This window comes from Taudactylus pleione, unplaced genomic scaffold, assembly GCF_031769625.1.
Source record: "Taudactylus pleione unplaced genomic scaffold, aTauple2 ptg000061l, whole genome shotgun sequence".
NCBI lineage: Eukaryota > Metazoa > Chordata > Amphibia > Anura > Myobatrachidae > Taudactylus > Taudactylus pleione.
In genome coordinates, this window is record NW_028284463.1 from 12,934,376 (window position 1) to 12,958,881 (window position 24,506).

Genomic DNA, 24,506 nt, shown 5'->3' on the forward strand with positions numbered 1-24,506 from the left:
CGCAGCCATTTTCCAAGCGTTTTGTGTAGCGCCACTCCGGCCGACGTGGGACTTCGGAGAGATAAGTAGAAAAAAGTATGGGTGCAGGGTGCACTCATTGTAGGTACGCCTCTGTGTGAGCTGTAAAGAGCACAACATGGGACAAAGGACCTGCCGCCCCAGCTGGTTTCTCCTTCAGAACTGAGAAATGCAGAGACTGCGGAGCCGATGCCGTCAGAGGGTAGAGTGGAGAGATGTAGGGAAACAAGATAAGATCATGCACAGAGGCAGTGAGGGCAGACCTAGTCTAGACAAGGATTGTGATTATCTTCCCTGGGCAGATAACCAGACTGAGGAAGTGAGAGCAAAAGCCACATGCGCGTGATGACTATTGTCTTTTAGGAACAGCTTCATTCCTTAATGATCATCTGTCTATATCTGATCGTATAGTTTTACACTGTTTGCCCATCACAAAAGTCTCAATAACTGTGTGATCGTATTCATCACAATACAAGCACAAATCGTGCCATCTGCGGGGGCAGGGCTTACAGTGGTCCTGGAGAGGTGGTGGAACGCCTCTCCTCCATCGTCTACTCCCCCCCACGCTAGGTGGAGCTCTGTATAGGAAACTGTAAAGAGAATGGCCGGGGTCCTGGGGCCGCTTAGACCCCCAGAATCTTTGGGGGCTATGACAGTGTAAAATACAGTTTATATGCTTTTTAGCACTCCAGCCATTAGCTGAGACTACAATGTTAGGTCACTTAAAATAAATAATTTTATTTATTTTTTATTATTATTTTATTTTTCATCCTCCTACATTTCTCTCCAGCATCATCCCCCTGCATCTCTACAGTGCCACCTCCCTGCATCTCACCAGCTTTATCCTCCATGTGTCTCTCCAATGACATCCCCTCACCATTTCTTCAGCACTATATTACTGTATTTCACAAGCATCAGCTCCCCCCACATCTCACCAGCACAATTCCAGTGTCTTCACTCTATATCATCCCCCCTGTGTCTCTCCAGCTTACCTCCTTGTGTCCTTCCAGCAGCTCCCTGCCCATGTTCCCCACCATCAGCTCCATGCCCCTGTGTCCCCCACCAGCAGCTCCCTGCCCCTGATTCCTCTCTCACCAGTAACTTATCCCCCCGTGTCCCTCTAGAGCAGCTCCCAACCCCTGTGTCTCCTCTCCCACCAGCAGCTTGGCCCCAAAGAGTGAGTGACAAGAGGGGGGGACGGAGGGCAGAGGAGGATGCAGAACATGGAGCCGGAAACCGAGGCAGGTTGGTGGCCGCTGCCACACAGAGTGGCCCTCTGTCTGTGGTACTTCTGTGCAGGGACGTGGTAGAGGTGGAACTAGTTCCACCTACCATTAGAGGTGATGGAACTCAGTTCCACCCCGTTCCAGACCACTTTAACACCTGTGCGGGGGCCTTTAAAAGAGCATGTATACTTTTGGATAATCTCATCTTTTTATGTTCCTGCAGCTGGGCTCCAGACTCTGATGAATAAGTTCCAGTAGACGCAGTCCAGGTAACAATCCAAGGAGACTTAAGCTGGGTACACACGTAAAGATTTTCTGTCCAACCATCCAACTAGTTGATTGGTTGGAATGAAAATCTGGGAAGGTATGAAAGTAAATGACAATCAGCAATTTGCTCCCAAATGCCGGAAAATGGACAAAAACTGTTGTTTGAACAAATTGATTAGATCAAACATTTAACAAACTTGTCTGACGACCATTTTCATCTGCAAATTGCTGATCATCATTTACTCCCATAATTTACCAGGGGATGCTGAGATGAATGGGGAGGGCTGCTGCAGAGGATGAGTGAGGAGGACTGCAGCTGAGATGAATGAGAGGGACTGCAGCTGAGATGAGTGAGGAGGGCCGTTGATGGGATGAGTGAGGAGGGCTGCTGCTGGGATGAGTGAGGAGGGCTGTTGCTGAGATGACTGAGAGGGACTGCTGCTAGGATGAGTGAGGAGGGCTGCTGCTGAGATGAGTGAGGAGGACTGCAGCTGGGATGAGTGAGGAGGACTGCAGCTGGGATGAGTGAGGAGGACTGCAGCTGAGATGAGTGAGGAGGACTGCAGCTGAGATGAGTGAGGAGGACTGCAGCTGAGATGAGTGAGGAGGACTGCAGCTGAGATGAGTGAGGAGGACTGCAGCTGAGTTGAGTGAGGAGGACTGCAGCTGAGATGAGTGAGGAGGACTGCAGCTGAGTTGAGTGAGGAGGACTGCAGCTGAGATGAGTGAGGAGGGCTGCTGCTGAGATGTTTGGGGCCAGCCCCACTGACATCACAAGTGATGTCATTGGAGAGATTCCAGCTCTGTTAGAGCCTAAATCTCTCTGGGGCTTGCAGCAACGAGACCCTACCACAAGGGTCTCGTCGCAAGCCCGATGGTCGCGATGGTCTTGACCATGGCGACCATCATCATGGCCGCTCGCTATAGCTGTGGGTGGTCACCAACAGCTATGCGAGTGGCCAGGAGGCTGTTCTATAAATAAAAAAGACCGGCCCTGATTCAGAGCGAGCGCTCTGTCAGAGCGTGCGGCTCTGAATCAGGCCCAGTGTTACCTAATAGAGTTCCTGAGAAGACCACAGGTATTACACCACCTCCAACCACACATCTGGTTTAAAAGGGAAGTAACATAAACCTATCACTGTTTGTGTAAAAATACAGTAAATAATAGGGAAACAGAATTGATGTCTCCAGTGATAATACATTTTTCTGCAATGGTTCCTTGGCAGAGGTTGGCATCCCATGGCCCGGCAGGTCATTGTGGAACTACAAATCCCGGCATGACCTGTCACTCATTCCAGGGCCAGTGATGGAGAGTGACAGGTTGGTTCGCCCTGCTGTAAGGTATATGGGTTCCAGTGTACGTACATACAGCGTTACTCACTATTGTTAATCATTGGGGGGGGGAGAAAGCCAGCAGAATGCGCCTCATCACCAGACAATTTATACAAGGAGCCTGAAGCTGCAGCATTAGGCCAGTAACTATCAAAGAGGGAACAATTGCACCAGTTTTATTCAGTCTAGCGACAATTTTATTGTGTCTTTTACCTGGAGACTGAGCCGGGATGGCTGTTGGCTGGGCGCAGGATGGCGTCACTGTAGCATTCTCGTTGCGCACAGTTAAAACACTTCCCGTCGTCACAAACTGCTCGATATCAGCTAGATTTGATGTTACGTTATGGCTGGCGTGTAGCGTCAGCAACCGCGGCTGACAGGCAAGACTGGGGCCTATGCACAGATAAATACATTCAATTCATTTTGTTTAGACACAGAAAGGGATAAATGCAGAAAATGTTCTCTGGTTTATATACACAGTCCTCCCACCCACTGGAAGCTGGCCACCTGACAGAGCTTCGTACCCACTTGCAAGCGTTTTAATAATACACATAATAGCGATCTTCTCACCCGCCCTTTATGGGGGGGGTGGATGGCCATGATAAGCGATCTTCTCACCCGCCCTTTATGGGGGGGGGGGTGGCCATACTTACTAGAGAGTGGCCAGGCCCCCCCAATGTACCGCAGCCACACCCTCGTCCAGTGCCGGACTGGGGCGTGAAGGGCCCACCAGGGGAATGCAGTGATTGGGGCCCATACTTAGGGGTGTGGCTAGCCTCCAAATTGGGTCTGGGACCCTTAAAATATATCGATATGGTAAATATTGCTAGTGAATGCATAATAATGTACCAGATTAATAACAGCAATACATTGTAGAAAATACACCAAAATCCTGTGCAATATAATACAAGTGCACAGTCTGGAACTTGATCCCTAGCAGTGGGGCCCACCGGGGGTTTCCCCTGTATCCCTGTGGGCCAGTCCGACCCTGCCCTCGTCCCACTTTGGAGTCCCCTAAATGCTTGCAGGTATGCTTTGCATCTGTATTAAAATACCCCTGATCCAACTGTCTCTTTAGAAATCCCCTTTCAGCTTATGTCTCACCTGTGAAGAAGGTTGAATATATATCACAGCTGCAGAGGGTCCGCAAAGACTGTATTACAGCAGTCAGAAGCTCTGAGAGGACCTCATCTCCTTTCCACAGGGCACAATCTGCAATGACAGAGGGGAAAACAACTACAGGTTGCAGCCCAGACAGTCGTATACTAGTAACCTAGGCTATATGTTATTAATATACACATCAGGGGTTGGTGTATTTGTGCATGTGCGGCCGTGTGTGCTAATAAACAGCAATTATATTTTACACTATATATTGGCACTAAGGGGGAGATTTAATAAGGCTTGGAGGGAGATAAAATTGGCGATAAATAGCACCAACCAATCAGCTCCTAACTGTCATTTTTCAAACACAGGGCCTGATTCTGAGCCGCACGCGAGCGCTGTACACTCGCAAGCGGGTCGATGGTGCCTAAGTGCGCATGTGCACGACGGAGGGAGCTCCGTCGTGCGCATGCGCGAGACCCGGCGAGCGACGGGGAATCCGTTGTGCGGGGTCTCCCACCAAAGATGGGCGTGCTGTCGATGGTGAGTGACAGCACGCCCCCTTTGGTGGGCGTGCCAGGGGCGTGGCTGCCAGACGGAGGCGTTCCCATGGGAACATCTACCGTCTTGGTCCAGCCCCACTGACATCACTAGTGATGTCAGTGGGAGTGATTTTGGCTCTGATAGAGCCAAAATCACTCCAGGGCTTGCGGCAGCGAGACCCTACCGCAGGGTCTCGTCGCAAGCCTGATGGTCACGATGGTCTTGACCATTGCGACCATCATCTTGGTAACTCACAGCTATGCGAGCGTCCAAGAGGCCGCTCCAAGAACATGTAGGAGGGCCCTGATTCAGAGCGAGCGCTCTGGTCAGAGCGTTCGGCTCTGAATCAGGCCCACAGCCTGTGTAAAGTGACAGTTAGGAGCTGATTGGTTGGTGCTATTTATCTCCAATTTTATCTCTCTCCAAGCTTTATTAACTCTCCCCTTAATAACTTTCAACATACCCCCCCAACCATCCCGATTTTGTCGGGACAGTCCGATTTTAGGGGACTATCCAGCAATCAGAATGTTCCCGATTTGCGGTAGGTTATGAGCTATATGAATAAAAGCAACATTAAACTTGTGTTCTAATGTGAGAAGTGCAGACAATAGACGTGGGTGCGCCCACTATGAAGCGGTCTCCCATTGCCCCTCCAAAGCTGCATGCCCCAGTCCAAATTATGATTGTCCAGTGTTGGGAGGTCTGCTTTTATTCAGATAATAATTTGATTAGTATCTGATTAAAAGCAGAGACTGTAGATGCAGTTACCTGTAGTTATCCTGAAACATAGTGTGATATTGTGGCGGGTAATCGCTGGGGGGCATTCATTAACCTGTCCGGGAGTGTTTTCTATAAGTATGAAAGCTGCCGGATCATCCTCACCCTGAGCGCAGAGGCTGGCGGAAATGTTTACATCCCTACATAAATAACAAAGAAAAAAATAAATATATATATATATATAAACAACTGTTTAGTCACAATTCACAAACCTGCCCAAGCCTGATCTGCTCAAAGAGTAAAATAAATTAAAATTTATTTTCAAATCAATGTTGGTGTCACTGCGGCCAAGTAGGTACCTTATTGCATATGTTCTGGTCTTGTCCAGCTTTGTGTACGCTATGGAACTTGGGGGTCTAGTTACTAAGCAGTGTTAGGAGACAGAGTGAAAAGTGATAAGGTGTCAGCCAATCAGCTCCCAACTGTCATCTCACAGGCTGTGTTTGAAAAATGACAGTTGGGATCTGATTGGCTGGCACCTTATCACTTTTCACTCTGTCTCCTAACACTGCTTAGTAAATAGACCCCCTAGTTACTAAGCAGTGTTAGGAGACAGAGTGAAAAGTGATAAGAAAGTGATAAGGTGCCAGACAATCACCTCCCAACTGTCATTTTTCAAACACAGCCTGTGAGATGACAGTTGGGAGCTGATTGGCTGGCACCTTATCACTTTTCACTCTGTCTCCTAACACTGCTTTGTAAATAGACCCCTAACTATTTTCCATATACGTCATGGGGACCTCACAATAATGACCACTACATAATGGGGCATATACTTATAACGACCAAGTTGCTTATTGCTCAATATTGGCGGTCGACTGTTATACGGAGTATAAATACTATCGGAACCAAGATACAAGCCCATTACGATTTAAGACAGCAGGTTGCCCGTATTCATCTTCGGTGTCCAACCCCTTGATTCGCTGGTTTAGCTGGAGTGAATATTGGGCTCGTAGGCAACCTGGTAGCTGGCCAAAGAAGTCATTCCCCATCTCAGTAAATGGGTAATATAAGTGGCCTCTTTAGTTTTTTTTTACTTATGTGTTTCTTATGTTTAACTAAAGAACCATGATTGTCACTGTAACCTGTTATTGTGATCATTTCTTTTATACTATTTTATATAACTTTAAATATGTCAATGCTTTTCAATTATGTATTTAGAGTCTTGTATTGTTTTTATCTTGTAATGAACTGATAACTCAAAATTTTTTTGATTGCCATTTGTAGTTCTATTGCTATGATCAAATTTATGGATAATCTTTAATATATGTACCCCCCTTTTTTTCACTATTCACTCATTTTTCTTTTTGCCCCCTTTGTTATACTTTGTTTAAATGTGTGAAATTCAATAAAAAATTAATAATTAAAAAAAAATAAAAAATTTCTTTATATTGGACACTAGGGGGTATATTTAATAAAGATCGATTTAAATTGCTTTAAACTCGATCAAAATAGATTAATATTGATATAGTTTTTTTCTAGGCCTAAGTCACACATTTATTAACCTACAATTTTTTATTTAATTTTTCATCATTAGTAAATGTGTGTTAGGTAATCAAAATCGATTAAAATCAACCATTAGAAAACATACCCATAGTAGGAGACTTTAGTAGACTAAGGGGTAAATGTCATTACGACCAATCAGTTTCTAGCTAGTGTTTACCAGGAACTTTATACAAAATGATAGGTTGAAGCAGATTGGTTGTTAGGGGCTACTCCCCCACTTGTCCACTTACACTTCTACTCTCTAATATTTGATACATTCCCCCTATAATTCCAGTGATAGAAGATGGGAGTTTTCTCTCTTACCAGTTGTGCCAGTAAATAATGTTATTGCCCGTGGCTAGATCCTGAAGGTTATGAAATTCCATGTCCTCATAGTCACCGTACACTAAGGCATTAACCAAACCGCTGGTGGTATACCGATTCTTCTGGAAAGCATCGCCACTCTTCCCCATGTACAGAGCCACTGCACCACCCCCCTTGGTGTGTAATCGGGCAGCGTCGGGCAGTGTCTGCTGGGCTGGTGAGAGCACAAGGGAGAAGGATGTTGCTCGTAGCAGGCACAACACGAAAGAGGATGCAACGTATTTTTCATAAAACAAGATAAAGCCAAAAACAAAAGAAAAAAAATGTGCTGCAAAAATGTACTTACCTCTATTATCATGCTTCTCATTCACAAGCAAAAACAACCCACTGGCATCGGTTTGACCCCTAATGTCCGTGGAGTAATAAACTTCTTTATCCATCCCACTGATAAATGCTAGGGTAAGGCCTGAGAGAAGAAAAGATGGTGGCCCGCGGATTTCTACATATAGATCTGCAGCATAAGGGGAGGACACCTCGTTTATCATGACTGGAAAGACCTTACAGTGATTTTCGCTCCCCGGTGAGAGATGTGTCATATGGAAGGTCCACCGGCCATCAATGTCCAGGCATCTCCCAATGGACTCATCTGAGGTGTGGAAGCTGGCGTCCTCTAAAAAGGCCTCCTCCCCTGGCGTGAGGGACTTTAGAAGATCATCCGCCTGGTCAAAGTTCTTGGACTTGTGCACAAGGACATCCACTAATCCATCACGGGTTACATGCATGGATTCTTTGTAGGGTCCCTTCCCAAAATAAAGAGCTATGGCATCAGGTCCATTCTGGATGCTGTTGTGTGGCAGGGTAATGGAGGGTTTAGCTTTGAGGTCAGAGGACCCGATTAAGAAGAACCCTTTCTTGTCTGTAGAGTACCCTGTTAAGTTTAACACTTTGTAGGCTGTGTTTGTTTTGCCATTGTAGAAGACCAACGTGTAGCCATTGAGTGAAAAATTTTGGCCACTAGTATGACGAAGCTCAACAAATTCAGTTGTGTCATGACCAGGATTGTCCGGGTTCACCTCACTTATCAGAAGTCGCCCTTCCAAATTTATCTCCTTGGGGTTCTTAATAAGGTTCTGGCCGTTGACCGTGAAAAGCGTCCATGCCAACACTGCCAGCAGGGACTTTGAAGACACCATACTGCCGCCTCTTCCTAGGACTTAACAAAACCTTACCCTTTCTTGTGATAAAGGTGGGTAGATGGTTTTGAAAAGTAGGTTAGTGTCATTCAGTGAAATGGTGAAACATGGGAATATAAAATGGAGCATCACACAGGAGCGTAGGTCCAGCGATAGCTTATTTTCTCTAGGAAGCGATGCTTTTGGGGATATCACAGATCTGAAAAGAAAATTCGCATTTAAACAACAAATTTTCACCTTTGATCTTAAATTTAGAAAGCTAAATTTAGTCTGAAGAAAGACACAAAAAGAGTGCTGTTTTTTTGTTGTTTTTGTTTTTTTCAAAATGTACATAAAATAAAAAAATATATATAAAAAAATGATATATTTTTCTTAATATAACAAAAGTAGTGCCCATGTTTGATCAGTGTCTGATATATAGGGACATCATCAAATGTCAGACAAGCAGGTTTGGTTTGTTTTGTCGACACTCATAATGTCAACCTTTATTATCTAAACACTGTAATGTCGACAGGTACAAATGTTCAGAATGTCGACATGAAAAATGACAACAAGTACATAATGCTGACACCCAATTTTAAGCCTAATTCATACGCCAACATTGTGATTGAGACAACAATTTGAAGGTGTCAACATTTTAACCATGTCGACATTATGTCTGTCAACATTGTGGTGTAAGGACTACATACCGTCACAGATGACTGAGAAAGTCAGGTGCCGGTGTCAGACGTCAGCAGCAGATGTCTATCGAAATGAAAAATTTGGTTGACACTGACAAATGACAACAATGACTTAGAAAATCACGTGCCAGCATCAGGTCTTAGTTGAAGGGGGAAAAAAATGGATTTTTGTCATCTACTGATGATGTTGATCGACAAAGTCAGGTTTCAGCATCAGGCATTAATTTTAATACTATTATAACGCTGATGTTTGACTATGACATTTGATGATATGTACCCACAACTTTGCCTAGCCCGCAGTTCCCTCCACGTGACTTCGACTCGTCCTTGCAAAACTTAGCGCAGTTATGCCCCTACAGCCGCAGGTGGAGATCTCACCTAGTTTCGTATGACTCTCTGGGGTCTATTTACTAAGCCTTGGATGGAGACAGCTCCTGTCATTTTTCAAACACAGCCTGTGACATGGCAGTTAGGAGGTGATTGGCTGGTACTTTATCTCCGTTCACTTTATCTCCATCCAAGGCTTAGTAAATAGACCCCTGAATCCTTTGCAGACGCATGCACTCGGCTAAGGATCATGTACAGTATCGTGCAAAAACATTCAAGTGCCATCAGCAAAACGGATTTGCGTGCATCTCTGTATCGACCCCTGTTTGTATATGTTAGTGCATATTGGGGTATATAAGTAAAGCTCTACAAGTATTTTTCACTGTTAATTATTTGGCCACTAGAGGCACTGTTCCATAGGCACCTATGGCTAAGATATCATTGCACAGCAAGTAGCATAACAGCTGTCACTCATATCACTGAAGTTCTATATTCAGAATCACTTATGCTCTTAAATTTTGTAGATCAGTTATAGAAATTGTCTATATATATATATATATATATATATATATATATATATAATATGTATATATACATATATATATATATATATATATATATATATATATATATATATATATATAGCTTCCTTAGTCACCATGATCAAATCACTTACGCTCGCAGAAGTCCTGATTCAGAGCTGAATGTATCTGACAGAGGGACAGGGAGGGAAAGATTAGAAGTCTTAAGAAAGTACACTATTCATACAAACCATACACAGATCCTCCCGGACTGAGATGTCTCTAGACAGCAGCAGAAAGAAGTTGTACATGTCTGTCTGTCTGTCTCTGTCACTCCTCCATAAATGGGTTACAACTCTGCAGTACTGATGACTCAATATGGATGACTCACAGGATATTTACTAATTATCACAATGTTTGCAAAATTAAATTAAGATATATCACTTTCCATATATAGGGAAAAACCTAACGGAAATTGCAAAATCACGAAACTGATGCATGATTGCAAAAAGAACGAGTTAGAAAAAGAGACTGGAAAACTATAAACACAACGCTTGTGATTGGCTGGCGACAAAGGGGCACTTAGCAGCGGGCAGCCTCAGTGTCTCCTGGGGACCACACGCTGCCACCCCAGGAGAGGAGGCACTGCATCCAAGGAGGGGGTGCAGTGCCTAGGGGGCCCGCTATGCTTCCTCCAGCTGTGCACTGTGTTGTATACTTAACACTGGACATCAGTGATCGCAGTAACACATTAAGATGTACCGGTCTCCTAGGCACAGTGCAGACAGACATTTTGTGGGAGAAATCAATTCTGTGTGTAGCTTATGTATTCACACACGTGGTGCGGCAAATCCAAATAGATATTAGATAGATCATAGATGATATGATATAGATATGAGATAGATCATAGATGATATGATATGATATAGATAGATATGAGATAGATCATAGATGATATGATATAGATATGAGATAGATCATAGATGATGTGATATGATATAGATAGATATGAGATAGATCATAGATGATATGAGATAGATATGAGATAGATCATAGATGATATGATATAGATATGAGATAGATAGATATGAGATAGATCATAGATGATATGATATAGATATGAGATGGATAGATACCGTATATACTCAAGTATAAGTCGACCCGAATATAAGCCGAGGTACCTAATTTTACCACAAAAAACTGGGAAAACTTATTGACTCGAGTATAAGCCTAGGGTGGGAAATGCAGCAGCTGGTAGTGCCCCCAGTAGTAATCCCCCTGGTAGTGCCCCCAGAAGTAATTCCCCCTGGTAGAGCCCCCAGAAGTAATTCCCCCTGGTAGAGCCCCCAGAAGTAATTCCCCCTGGTAGTGCCCCCAGAAGTAATTCCCCCTGGTAGTGCCCCCAGTAGTAATCCCCCCTGGTAGTGCCCCCAGAAGTAATTCCCCCTGGTAGTGCCCCCAGTAGTAATCCCCCCCTGGTATTGCCCCCAGAAGTAATCCCCCCCTGGTAGTGCCCCCAGTAGTAATCCCCCCCTGGTAGTGCCCCCAGAAGTAATCCCCCCCTGGTAGTGCCCCCAGAAGTAATCCCCCCCTGGTAGTACCCTCAGAAGTAATCCCCCCTGGTAGTGTCCCCAGAAGTAATCCCCCCTGGTAGTGCCCCCAGTAGTCCTAATAAAAATAAAAAAAAACACTTACCTGAAACCCCGCTCCTGGTCCCGCCGCTGCTATCAGCTCCTCCGGCCGCTTTGCATTATGGGAGAGACGTCGTCATGACGTCTCTCCCATTACCCACTGCGGGACCCGGAAGATGGCTCCCGCAGTGGGAGCAGCAGCAGCCGATGAGAGTCTGACAGACTCTCATCGGCTGCTGATTACAACAAACACACAGCTGCCGGCTCCAGCAGCTGTGTGTTTGGCAGTGTGTAGTGCTGACCGAACTCCGTCCATTCAGCGCTACACACGCGGTGCGGCTGTGTCACAGAGACACAGTCTGCACCGCGGCCCGCATGGTACGCTACTCAGCTGCGTACCATGCGAGCATGACTCGAGTATAAGCCGAGGGGGTGCTGAAAAACTCGGCTTATACTCGAGTATATACGGTAGATAAATAGATAGAAAGATAGATAGAAAGATATGAGATAGACAGTAAGATAGATAGATAGATAAAAATATATTTAGATAGATAGATAAAAATATATTTAGATAGATAGATAGATATGAGATAATAGATAGATAGATAGATAGATAGATAGATAGATAGATAAATATGAAGTATATGGGAAAGATTCCTGGACTACACAACCTGAATATATATAATGGGAGGTGCTACCTGATGAGACTAATTGCAGGCACAAAACAGACAAATCTCAGGTGCACAACTCCAAATAATTTTTGGGGCATGGTTCCCCCTGGATTGCTTTGGTTGATCTGTTTCAGGGCCCCGCATTATAACACATTTTTCTTTTATAACACATTTTAACCCTTCACTGTTTGTTTATTATACATGTACTTCACTTTTTTATTTTCAGCTGTGGCTGCTCTTAACTATCTCTTTTACACTGCACTTTTCTTACTATGGCGGTGCCCTGGGGCAACTTAGCTGGGCCAGTTTGGGGGTGTCCTGCGCTCTGGATTTGAACCCTAGTATGTTAGGGACCTACCCTAAAGAGGTTACCTGGATATGGTGGGTAGGCCCATAACCTTGGCCATGATTATGCTAAAAACCTCTGATTGCAAAATTTTATTGCATTTATATATTATTAATAATTTGGAGTTGTGCACCTGAGATTTGTCTGTTTTGTGCCTGCAATTAGTCTCATCAGGTAGCACCTCCCATTATATATATTCAGGTTGTGCAGTCCAGAAATCTTTCCCATATACTCCATTTAATGTGCTTTATTGCACACTTGAGGGAAAGGAGACGCCCTCAGTCTGGATTAGCACCCCTTCCTTATTGGTTTAAAAGCATGGAGTCTGGTATAGTATATGCACACTGGTATTAGGCACAAATCTAGGTAAGTCCTACAAGTTATATACTGTAGTGCAACTTTGGTTAATTTTTGGGCCGTGGGTCCCCCTGGATTGCTTTGGTTGATCTGTTTCAGGGCACCGCATTAAAACACATTTTTCTTTTATAACACATTTTAACGTTTCACTGTTAGTTTATTATGCATGTACTTCACTTTTTTATTTTCATTCTTTATATGCAGCTGTGGCAGCTCTTAACTATCTCTTTACACTGCACTTTTCTTACTATGGCGGTGCCCTGGGGCAACTTAGCTGGGCAGGTTTTGGGGTGTCCTGCGCTCTGGATTTGAACCCTAGTATGTTAGGGACCTACCCTAAAGAGGTTACCTGGATATGGTGGGTAGGCCCATAACTTTGGCCATGATTATGCTAAAAACCTCTATCGACTGCAAAATTTTATTGAATTTATATATTATCAATAATTTGGAGTTGTGCACCTGAGATTTGTCTGTTTTGTGCCTATAGATAGATTATTATTATTATTATAATTTATTTATATGGCGCCACAAGTGTTCCGCAGCGCCTTACAAAGCACATAAGCAAATAGGTTGATTTACAATGACTTACAGTACAGTACAGTACAATACAATACAGTACAGGACATGGATAATATACATTGCTACATTTGTGACCATAACACCCAGATAAGCAACAATGCAAAGCAACCAAGTGTTAGGTGAGAGAGTAAAGGCGGGCAGGGCTGCCATCAGAAATTGTGGGGCCCAGGACTGACAAAACAGGCAGTGCCCCCCTCCCCCGGTGTTTCTGCAACTCCAGCCCCGCAGCGCCTCTCCAGTACCAGCCAGTCCCCCTTCTGTCCCTGCCAGCTTGCTCCCCCCTTATGTCTCTGCCAGCTAGCCCCCCTTATGTCTCTGCCAGCCAGCCTCCCTTTATGTCTCTGCCAGCCAGCGCCCCTTTATGTCTCTGCCAGCCAGCCCCCTTTATGTCTCTGCCAGCCTGCCTCCCTTCATGTCTCTGCCAGCCAGTTCCCCCATTATGTGTCTGCCAGCCAGCCCACCCCCTTATGTCTCTGCCAGCCAGCCCACCCCCTTAGGTCTCTGCCAGCCAGCCCCCCCTTATGTCTCTGCCAGCTAGCCCCCCTTAGGTCTCTGCCAGCTAGCCCCCCTCAGGTCTCAGCCAGCCAGCCCCCCGTTATGTCTCTGCCAGCTAGCCCACCCCCTTAGGTCTCTGCCAGCCAGTTCACCCCTTATGTCTCTGCCAGCCAGCCCACCCCCTTAGGTCTCTGCCAGCCAGTTCACCCCTTATGTCTCTGCCAGCCAGCCCACCCCCTTTGGTCTCTGCCAGCCAGCCCCCCCCTTAGGTCTCTGCCAGCTAGCCCCCCTCAGGTCTCTGCCAGCCAGTTACCCCCTTATGTCTCTGCCAGCCAGCCCACCACCTTAGGTCTCTGCCAGCCAGTTCACCCCTTACGTCTCTGCCAGCCAGCCCACCCCCTTAGGTCTCTGCCAGCCAGCCCCCCCTTATGTCTCTGCCAGCTAGCCCCCCTCAGGTCTCTGCCAGCCAGCCCCCTATTATGTCTCTGCCAGCTAGCCCCCCTTATGTCTCTGCCAGCCCCCCATTGTCTCTGCCGGCCAGCCCCCCTTATGTCTCTGCCAGCCAGCCTCCCTTTATGTCTCTGATAGACAGAGTTATATGAGATAGACAGACAGACAGATAGATAGATAGATAGATAGATAGATAGATAGATATGAGATAGATAGATAGATATGAGATAGATAGATAGATGGATAGATATGCAATAGATAAATTGATATGAGATAGATAGATAGATAGATAGATAGATAGATAGATAGATAGATAGATAGATAGATAGATAGATAGATATGAGATAGATAGATAAATAGATATGAGATAGATAGATATATAGATAGATATGAGATAGATAGATAGATATGAGATAGATGATATTAGATAGATAGATAGATAGATAGATAGATAGATAGATAGATAGATAGATAGATAGATAGATAAATAGATATGAGATAGATAGATGATGTGAGATAGATAGATAGATAGAGATATATATGAGATAGATAGAGATATAATAGATAGATAGATAGACAGAGATATATGAGATAGATAGATAGATAGATATGAGATAGATAGATAGATAGATAGATAGATAGATAGATGATATGAGATAGATATGAGAGAGATAGATAGATATGAGATAGATAGATAGATAGATAGATAGATAGATAGATAGATATGAGATAGATAGATATGAGATAGATAAATAGATAGATAGATATGAGATAGATATATAGATAAATTGATATGAGATAGATAAATAGATAGATATGAGATAGATAGATAGATAGATAGATAGATATGAGATAGATAGATAGATAAATATGAGATAGATAGATAGATATGAGATAGATAAATAGATATGAGATAGATAGATGATATGATATGAGATAGATAGATAGATAGATAGATAGATAGATAGATAGATAGATATGAGATAGATAGATGATGTGAGATAGATAGATAGATAGATAGATAGATAGATAGATAGATAGATAAATTGATATGAGATAGATATATAGATAGATATGAGATAGATAAATAGATATGAGATAGATAGATAGATAGATAGATAGATAGATAGATAGATATATATTAGATATATAGATAGATAGATATGAGATAGATAGATAGATAGATGATATGAGATATATAGATAAATAGATATGAGATAGATAGATGATGTGAGATAGATAGATATGCAATAGATAAATTAATATGAGATAGATAGATAGATAGATAGATAGATGATATGAGATAGATAGATAGATATGAGATAGATAGATAGATAGATAGATAGAGATATGAGAGAGATATGAGATAGATAAATAGATGATATGAGATAGATAGATAGATAGATAGATAGATATTAGATAGATAGATAGATAGATAGATATGAGATAGATAGATAGATAGATATTAGATAGATAGATATATAGATATGCAATAGATAAATTGATATGAGATAGATAGATAGATAGATAGATATGAGATAAATAAATTGATATGAGATAGATAGATAGATAGATAGATATGAGATAAATAAATAGATATGAGATAGATAGATAGATAGATAGATAGATAGATAGATAGATATGAGATAGATAGATATATATATATATATGAGATAGATAATATGAGATAGATAGATAGATAGATAGATATGAGATAGATAGATAGATAGATAGATAGATAGATAGATAGATAGATAGATAGATATTAGATAGATAGATATATAGATATGCAATAGATAAATTGATATGAGATAGATAGATAGATAGATAGATAGATATGAGATAAATAAATAGATATGAGATAGATAGATAGATAGATAGATAGATATGAGATAGATAGATATATATATATGAGATAGATAATATGAGATAGATAGATAGATAGATAGATAGATAGATAGATAGATAGATAGATAGATAGATAGATAGATAGATAGATAGATAGAGATATGAGAGAGATATGAGACAGATAAATAGATGATATGAGATAGATAGATATGATATAGATAGATATTAGATAGATAGATAGATAGATAGATAGATATGAGATAGATAGATATTAGATAGGTAGGTAGATCGATAGTTATGAGATAGATAGATAGATAGATAGATAGATATGAGATAGATAGATAGATAGATAGATAGATATGAGATAGATAGATAGATAGATAGATAGATGATATGAGATATATAGATAAATAGATATGAGATAGATAGATGATGTGAGATAGATAGATATGCAATAGATAAATTAATATGAGATAGATAGATAGATAGATGATATGAGATAGATAGATAGATAGATAGATATGAGATAGATAGATAGATAGATAGATAGAGATATGAGAGAGATATGAGATAGATAAATAGATGATATGAGATAGATAGATAGATATTAGATAGATAGATAGATAGATAGATAGATAGATAGATAGATAGATAGATAGATAGATATGAGATAGATAGATAGATAGATAGATATTAGATAGATAGATATATAGATATGCAATAGATAAATTGATATGAGATAGATAGATAGATAGATAGATAGATATGAGATAAATAAATTGATATGAGATAGATAGATAGATAGATAGATAGATATGAGATAGATAGATATATATATATGAGATAGATAATATGAGATAGATAGATAGATAGATAGATAGATAGAGATATGAGAGAGATATGAGACAGATAAATAGATGATATGAGATAGATAGATATGATATAGATAGATATTAGATAGATAGATAGATAGATAGATATGAGATAGATAGATATTAGATAGGTAGGTAGATCGATAGTTATGAGATAGATAGATAGATAGATAGATAGATATGAGATAGATAGATAGATAGATATGAGATAGATAGATAGATAGATATGAGATATATAGATAAATAGATATGAGATAGATAGATGATGTGAGATAGATAGATATGCAATAGATAAATTAATATGAGATAGATAGATAGATAGATGATATGAGATAGATAGATAGATAGATAGATATGAGATAGATAGATAGATAGATAGATAGATAGATAGAGATATGAGAGAGATATGAGATAGATAAATAGATGATATGAGATAGATAGATAGATATTAGATAGATAGATAGATAGATAGATAGATAGATAGATAGATAGATAGATAGATATGAGATAGATAGATAGATAGATAGATATTAGATAGATAGATATATAGATATGCAATAGATAAATTGATATGAGATAGATAGATAGATAGATAGATATGAGATAAATAAATTGATATGAGATAGATAGATAGATAGATAGATATGAGATAAATAAATAGATATGAGATAGATAGATAGATAGATAGATAGATAGATATGAGATAGATAGATAGATATGAGATAGATAGATATATATATATATATATGAGATAGATAATATGAGATAGATAGATAGATAGATAGATATGAGATAGATAGATAGATAGATATTAGATAGATAGATATATAGATATGCAATAGATAAATTGATATGAGATAGATAGATAGATAGATAGATAGATAGATAGATAGATAGATAGATAGATATGAGATAAATAAATAGATATGAGATAGATAGATAGATAGATAGATATGAGATAGATAGATATATATATATATGAGATAGATAATATGAAATAGATAGATAGATAGATAGATAGATAGATAGATAGATAGATAGATAGATAGATAGATAGATAGATAGATAGAGATATGAGAGAGATATGAGACAGATAAATAGATGATATGAGATAGATAGATATGATATAGATAGATATTAGATAGATAGATAGATAGATAGATAGATAGATAGATAGATAGATAGATAGATAGATATGAGATAGATAGATATTAGATAGGTAGGTAGATCGATAGTTATGAGATAGATAGATAGATAGATAGATAGATAGATAGATAGATAGATAGATATGAGATAGATAGATAGATACCGTTAACTAGAGAGAGATCAAAATATCTGAGATACTAGATAGATACAAGTTTTATACATTTGTAAACAAATCAAACATTACAATATGTCAGAGTGTTGCTGACTAGATCCCACAGTAAGATCTATAGGACGAATAATAAAAGTTTGCATTGAAAGTTTATAAGTGATAGCAGAAATGTGCAGTGAGTGGTGATAGTGTGTCCTGTGAGCTGAGGAGGGTTCTGGCTGTGTCCTATCACTGCTACCCATAGCTTGCCATAGTGTGTGCATCCTCACTGTCCCACTACCACCATACAGCATGATAGGCCCCTGGAACTTACTTAGCATCCTGTCTCCTCCACCGCATGTCTGACCTAATTTCTCCTGAAGGCCACAGCCCAGCTTCCTCCTCTCCTCCCTCTCATTCCCAGAAACCCAGCATATAAGAAATGTCTCTTACTTTCCTCTGAAATCCGAAACCTTTAATGTGCACGCTGCTATAAAACACCCTGATCTGCTTTTAGGATCCTTCCCCACTGCAGGGATTAGGGATGGGGGTAGAGAGAGGCCCTGATCACTACCAGATGTTGGTCACTGCTGATGCGAGTGGGTTAACCCTTTCCCTGTCACACATGCTGACCCCTGGTTTGGGAAATAACATATCTAAGAAAATACAGTATAGACACTCATTATATCCAATACACACAATGGACTAATACACTGCATTGCTGTAATACATCTCTCTCTCTCTCTCTCTCTCACTCTCTCTCGATCTCGACAAGATGTATCAATGAAAAAAATGCGGTCAAGCCCCCAAAATAAAATGCGGCTTTGATCGCAGAGCCGGCCCTAGGCATAGACAAACTAAGCAAATGCCTAGGGGCATCCAAGCCCACCTAGGGCTGGTGGAGGTTTGGTGCAGGCACGGCCAGGGCACCTGCTGCAGACTGGGCAAAGACTCTGGCAGCTGCTACTGCCGCAGCACAGCGTCCACGATCGGAGCTCAGCTAACAGCTCCGATCGGGCCTGACAGCATCAAACAGTGAGGTAGAAGTGGCGGTACAGCCGGCGGTATTTTGCGGGGGCGAAGCATCTAGATGGCAGCTTGTGGTTAGTTCCGGCCCGGCTCAGGCTTCACACAATCAGAATGAGTTGCTGTGCGCGGGCAGAGGCTCAGTCAGGACTATAAGGAAATGGTGGTGGGAGGGCTGCTGCACCATGGGCCTTTGCGGAGCTCGGAGTAGTGAGTCACATCTCACGGCTCTGGATTCCGCCTCCAGTAATCATCACACACAGCTGCGAACTGCCAGCCTGAGACGGGAAAAGTAGGTCCGTTGCCCGCGGCTTGCTGTACCTTGAGTCGGATGGCTCTGCAGGCTGCGCTCAAGTAAAGTAAGTTTGGAACGGACGGAGGGCCGGGGTGCTGTGGTGCTCAATGCTGGGAGAGGGGTGGTGGGTGCTGATATTGTGCTGTGCTGGCCGCACCTCTTTTCAGGATCCAATGGGGAGGGGGGCATCACCCAAAATCTTGCCTAGGGCACTAATTTGGCTAGGGCCGGCTCTGTTTGATCGCATTTCTCATATGCACCAAGCCCCGGAATGCGATGCACTCCAGGGCTTGGTTGCGGTGGGTTATGTAATCTCCCTGATGGCGTTACCCATAGAAGCCTATGGGCTTCTGCCGAGAGTGTGCTGAGAGAGGGATCCAATCGTATCCCTCCCAGCACCCCCCCACGGCACGCACATCCCTTTGCGCATGTGCAGAAGGACACCGGAGGGGCTTCTGGGTCATGGGCCCCAAAGCCCCTCCACCGCAAAGGGCAAATCTTACCGACAGATCGGTCCTATCCAGGAATCGTCATGCATGCGATGACCAGTGGAATGCATCGCAAGTGCGACGTGTCATGCACCCTGCTCTCTCTCTCTCTCTCTCTCTCTCATAACTATCCATTTATCTATCCTCTATATAAAAGCAAACATTTGTCCTTCTGTCTTTCTATACAAATCCACAGTTTACAAGCCACGATCGTGAAATTTTGCATACGAGCGTATAAAACACGGTGGAGGCAGCTTAAAAAATTCGAAATTAATTACTATTAATTTTTAATTAATAAAAAAAACCACAATTTTTGCATAGCATTTGCCCTCTACAGGTCAGGTACGGAATTACAAACGGATTTAGCTTATCTACTATTTTTTCTTTTCTATCTTCTCTACTAAATCGAAATTAATTACTGTTACTTTTTAATTAATTCAAAACCACAATTTTTGCATAGCATTCGCCCTCTACAGGTCAGGTACGGAATTACAAAAGGATTTAGCTTATCTACTATTTTTTCTTTTCTATCTTCTCTACTATATCAAAGCAAAAATTTGTCCTTCTGTCTTTCTATACAAATCCACAGTTTACAAGCGAACATCATGACATTTTACATATGAGTGTATTAAAACACGGTGGAAGCAGCTAAAAAAATGTAAAATCGAAATTCATTACTGTTCATTTTTAATTAATTTAAAAACCACAATTTTTGCTGGATGCTCATTGTGGGGCCTCACGGCATATGGGTAGGGCCTCGGAGCAAGCATTTTGTGTTGTCATGTTTAGTCATGATCTAAATGTTTATTATCGAAAAGAGCTTTAGCAGGCTTTGCCAGCATTCTCATCTCTCTGACTATACCAAATTACACTTTTACTTCTTTCTTCCAACTGTGTAAAAATTATGACTTTGCAAGGACCCTGCTGTACTGTGAGCTGCCAAAATATTACACATGGAATACTTCTCCTAAAGTTTTTCTGCGCAGAAAACAGGGAGTCGCTGTAGATGGTCATCCTGGTACCAGAGCAACAGAAGCTCTTGGCCGTGTTTACACTGTACATCCGACAAATGTTGAATGCTTGTATCTCCGAAGTTTGCTTTATACCGTTACAGGTCCTACTTCCTTCAAAGACCTTAGGACTGTTGATGGGGAAGTTTGTCACACTTTTCCTGAGGCCTGCCTAAGGAGAGGTTTGTTGGAGGAGGTGTAAACAAACATTCTTAAAATACCAGGCAACGCCTAGTCTCATATCTATCTATCTATCTATCTATCTATCTATCTATCTATCTATCTAATATCTATCCACCCATCTATCTCATATCTATCTATCTATGTATCTAATATCTATCTATCTCATATCTATCTATCCATCTATCTATTTCATATCTATCTAATATCTATCTAACCATCTATCTAATATCTATCTACCCATCTATCTCATATCTATCTATCTATCTCATATCTATCTATCATCTATCTATCTAATATCTATCTATCTCATATCTATCTAATATCTATCTATCTCATATCTATCTATCGATCTAATATCTATCTATCTCATATCTATCTAATATCTATCTATCTCATATCTATCTATCTGCCAATCTCATATCTCCCTCTCTCTCTCTCTCATATCTATCTATCTATCTATCTCATATCTATCTATCTCATATCTATGTATCTATCTCATATCTATCTCATATCACCCTCTCTCTCTCTCTCTCTCTCTCTCTCTCTCTCATATCTATCTATCTATCTATCTATCTATCTATCTCATATCTATGTATCTATCTCATATCTATCTATCTCATATCTATCTATCTCAAATCTATCTATCTCATATATATTTATTTATCTATCTATCTCATATATATCTATCTAATATCTATGTATCTACCTCATATCTATCTATCTATCTATCTATCTATCTCATATCTATGTATCTATCTCATATCTATCTATCTATCTATCTATCTATCTATCTAACTCATATCTATCTATCTCATATCTATCTCATATCTATTTATCTATCTATCTATCTATCTATCTATCTATCTATCTATCTATCTATCTATCTCATATCTCTCTCTCTATCTCATATCTATCTATCTCATATCTTTCTATCTATCTCATATCTATGTATCTATCTCATATCTATGTATCTATCTCATATCTATCTATCAATCTCATATCTATCTATCGAATATCTATCTATCTCATATCTATCTATCTATCGCATATCTCTCTATCTATATCATATCTCTATCTATCTATCTCATATATCTCTCTCTATCTATCTATCTATCTCATATATCTCTCATATATCTGTCATATCTCTATATATCTATCTATCTACCTAATATCTCTATCTATCTATCTATCTATCTATCTATCTATCTATCTATCTCATATCTATGTATCTATCTCATATCTATCTATCTATCTATCTATCTATCTATCTATCTATCTATCTATCTATCCAGGGCCAGACTGCCCATCTGGCACTTATCTATCTATCCGATTCTCTATACATATATTAATGATGGATTTCAGAGGATACAGGCAGACATACAATAAGTAAATGCTAATAATTTATTTAAGGGGACCTAAGATGGTCAGACACACTCAGATTTGGTTCTATACAGCCATGCTGGGCCTCACTACAAATGGGCATGAAATGAAATTGGCAGGCCAGGGAAGTATGACAGCAGTCAGAGGCACATACTTACATGTATTGCATGTTACTTATGTACCGCTTTGTGACCCCGCCTCCTCCTTCCTATTGCTATAGGATGCCTCAAGCTTGCATGGCGGAACAGTGGTTTGCATTGCTTTACCAGTGCTCGGGTTACATTTTTATCAACAACCAAGGCCCTATTTGTGTGGAGTTTGCATGTTCTCCCTGTTTGCGTGGGTTGCCTCCCACACTTCATAAACTTATTGGTAGGTTACCTGGATTCTCTCAAAATAGACCCCAGAATGTGTGCGTTAGAGAATTCAGACTATAAGTTCTACTTGGAAAGTGATGTTGCGAAGGATTACATATTCACTACAACGCTGCATAATATGATGGGCGCTATATAAACCAACGCTAAGGGGTATGTTTACTACAGTGAGAGAGTTTTTAGAAATGGAGATGTTGCCCATAGCAACCAATCACATTCTACTGAACATTTAACTAGCAGCTAGAATCTGATTGGTTGCTATGGACCAATCAGAGCAGGGGCGTTTCAAGAGAGGAGGGGGCCCGTGTGCACACTCAGTGCGGGTCTCTCTTTTCTCTGGCGGCCCAGCGGTGCAGCACTGGCAGTAGCTTCTGGCTTAGTGCCAGAATCTACTGCGTATGTGCGTGTCACTGGGAAAAAAGCGTTCTACCGGGGACGGCAGCACTACGCATGTGGGCGTCACCGGGAAATTGGCCGCATATTTTTAGTGATTTTTGCTGCTCTGCAGCGCATGCTCGGCTACGGACAGGTCAGTATAAGACTCTATGGGTGCAAGGTGTGTGATGTGGGCCCCCCTGGACCCAGGGGCCTGTGTGTGGTGCATACCCTGCACCCATTATAGATACGCCCCTGCCTAAGAGTACTGCCCCAATTGCCCCCAAGGATCATTTGTATAAAAGAAACAAGGTTATTCTAATAGTCACCTCAAATGGTCATTGCAGAAAAATGCAGCAAGTGGCTGCTTGAGCAATGCCCAGGCTGGTGCCCATGAATTACTAACTAAAGGATGGCAACAAATATGGGACGTGCACTTTTCCCTACTATAACTTAATCGCGCAGTCACAAATAGCGCGTTTTAGCGTACAGAGCATGCATAGATGCAAATATGAGTCCACCACAGATTTGGCCCCAAATTGTGTACTCCATGCCATTTATATGCTTAATGTTTGCACAGCTAAAGCAGCGTGACCATGAGTTCTGCCCTGCTGTGTGTACCAGCATTATGTAATAAATCTGTAAATGCCTAAGTCTGCATTTACTTACACAATCAGCTTCCCAAACTAATTTCAAGTGGCTTTGTTCTATAGTTCTTCTGTTAATAGGGACTAATTAGTAACATTGCAACCCTAGCTATTGTTGCACAGTAAGAGCACAAGGATAATTACTGCATTCAATGATTTAAACTCCCAATCTTGCTAAGAATAAATCACGGCAAGGTATATAATTATTTGTATGTCTGTAACGGGTATTCATAGCACTATATTCTTTTAAAAAGGTTATAAATTAGGAGATGAACTAAGCCTTGGAGCGATATAAAATGGAGAGAGATAAAGTACTAACCAATCAACTCCCAACTGTCACGTTACAGGCTGTGTTTGAAAATTGACAATTAGGAGCTGATTGGTTGGTACT

The 24,506-nt window shown here is 41.2% G+C and overlaps 1 protein-coding gene across 1 annotated transcript in view; it reads right to left on the minus strand.

Moving 5' to 3' along the window:
• Window positions 1-18,720, minus strand: part of LOC148535068 (uncharacterized) — a 48,438-nt gene extending 29,718 nt beyond the window's left edge. The window contains exons 1-6 of the mRNA XM_088464754.1: window positions 18,672-18,720; window positions 7,420-8,465; window positions 7,074-7,287; window positions 5,256-5,404; window positions 3,948-4,055; window positions 3,057-3,236 (exon numbers count right to left, since the gene is read on the minus strand). Of these exons, the coding sequence (XP_088320880.1) occupies window positions 3,057-3,236; window positions 3,948-4,055; window positions 5,256-5,404; window positions 7,074-7,287; window positions 7,420-8,266 (1,498 nt within the window). The 5' untranslated portion in view covers window positions 8,267-8,465; window positions 18,672-18,720. The remainder of the gene's footprint in view (window positions 1-3,056; window positions 3,237-3,947; window positions 4,056-5,255; window positions 5,405-7,073; window positions 7,288-7,419; window positions 8,466-18,671) is intronic.
• Window positions 18,721-24,506: the final 5,786 nt, after the last annotated feature.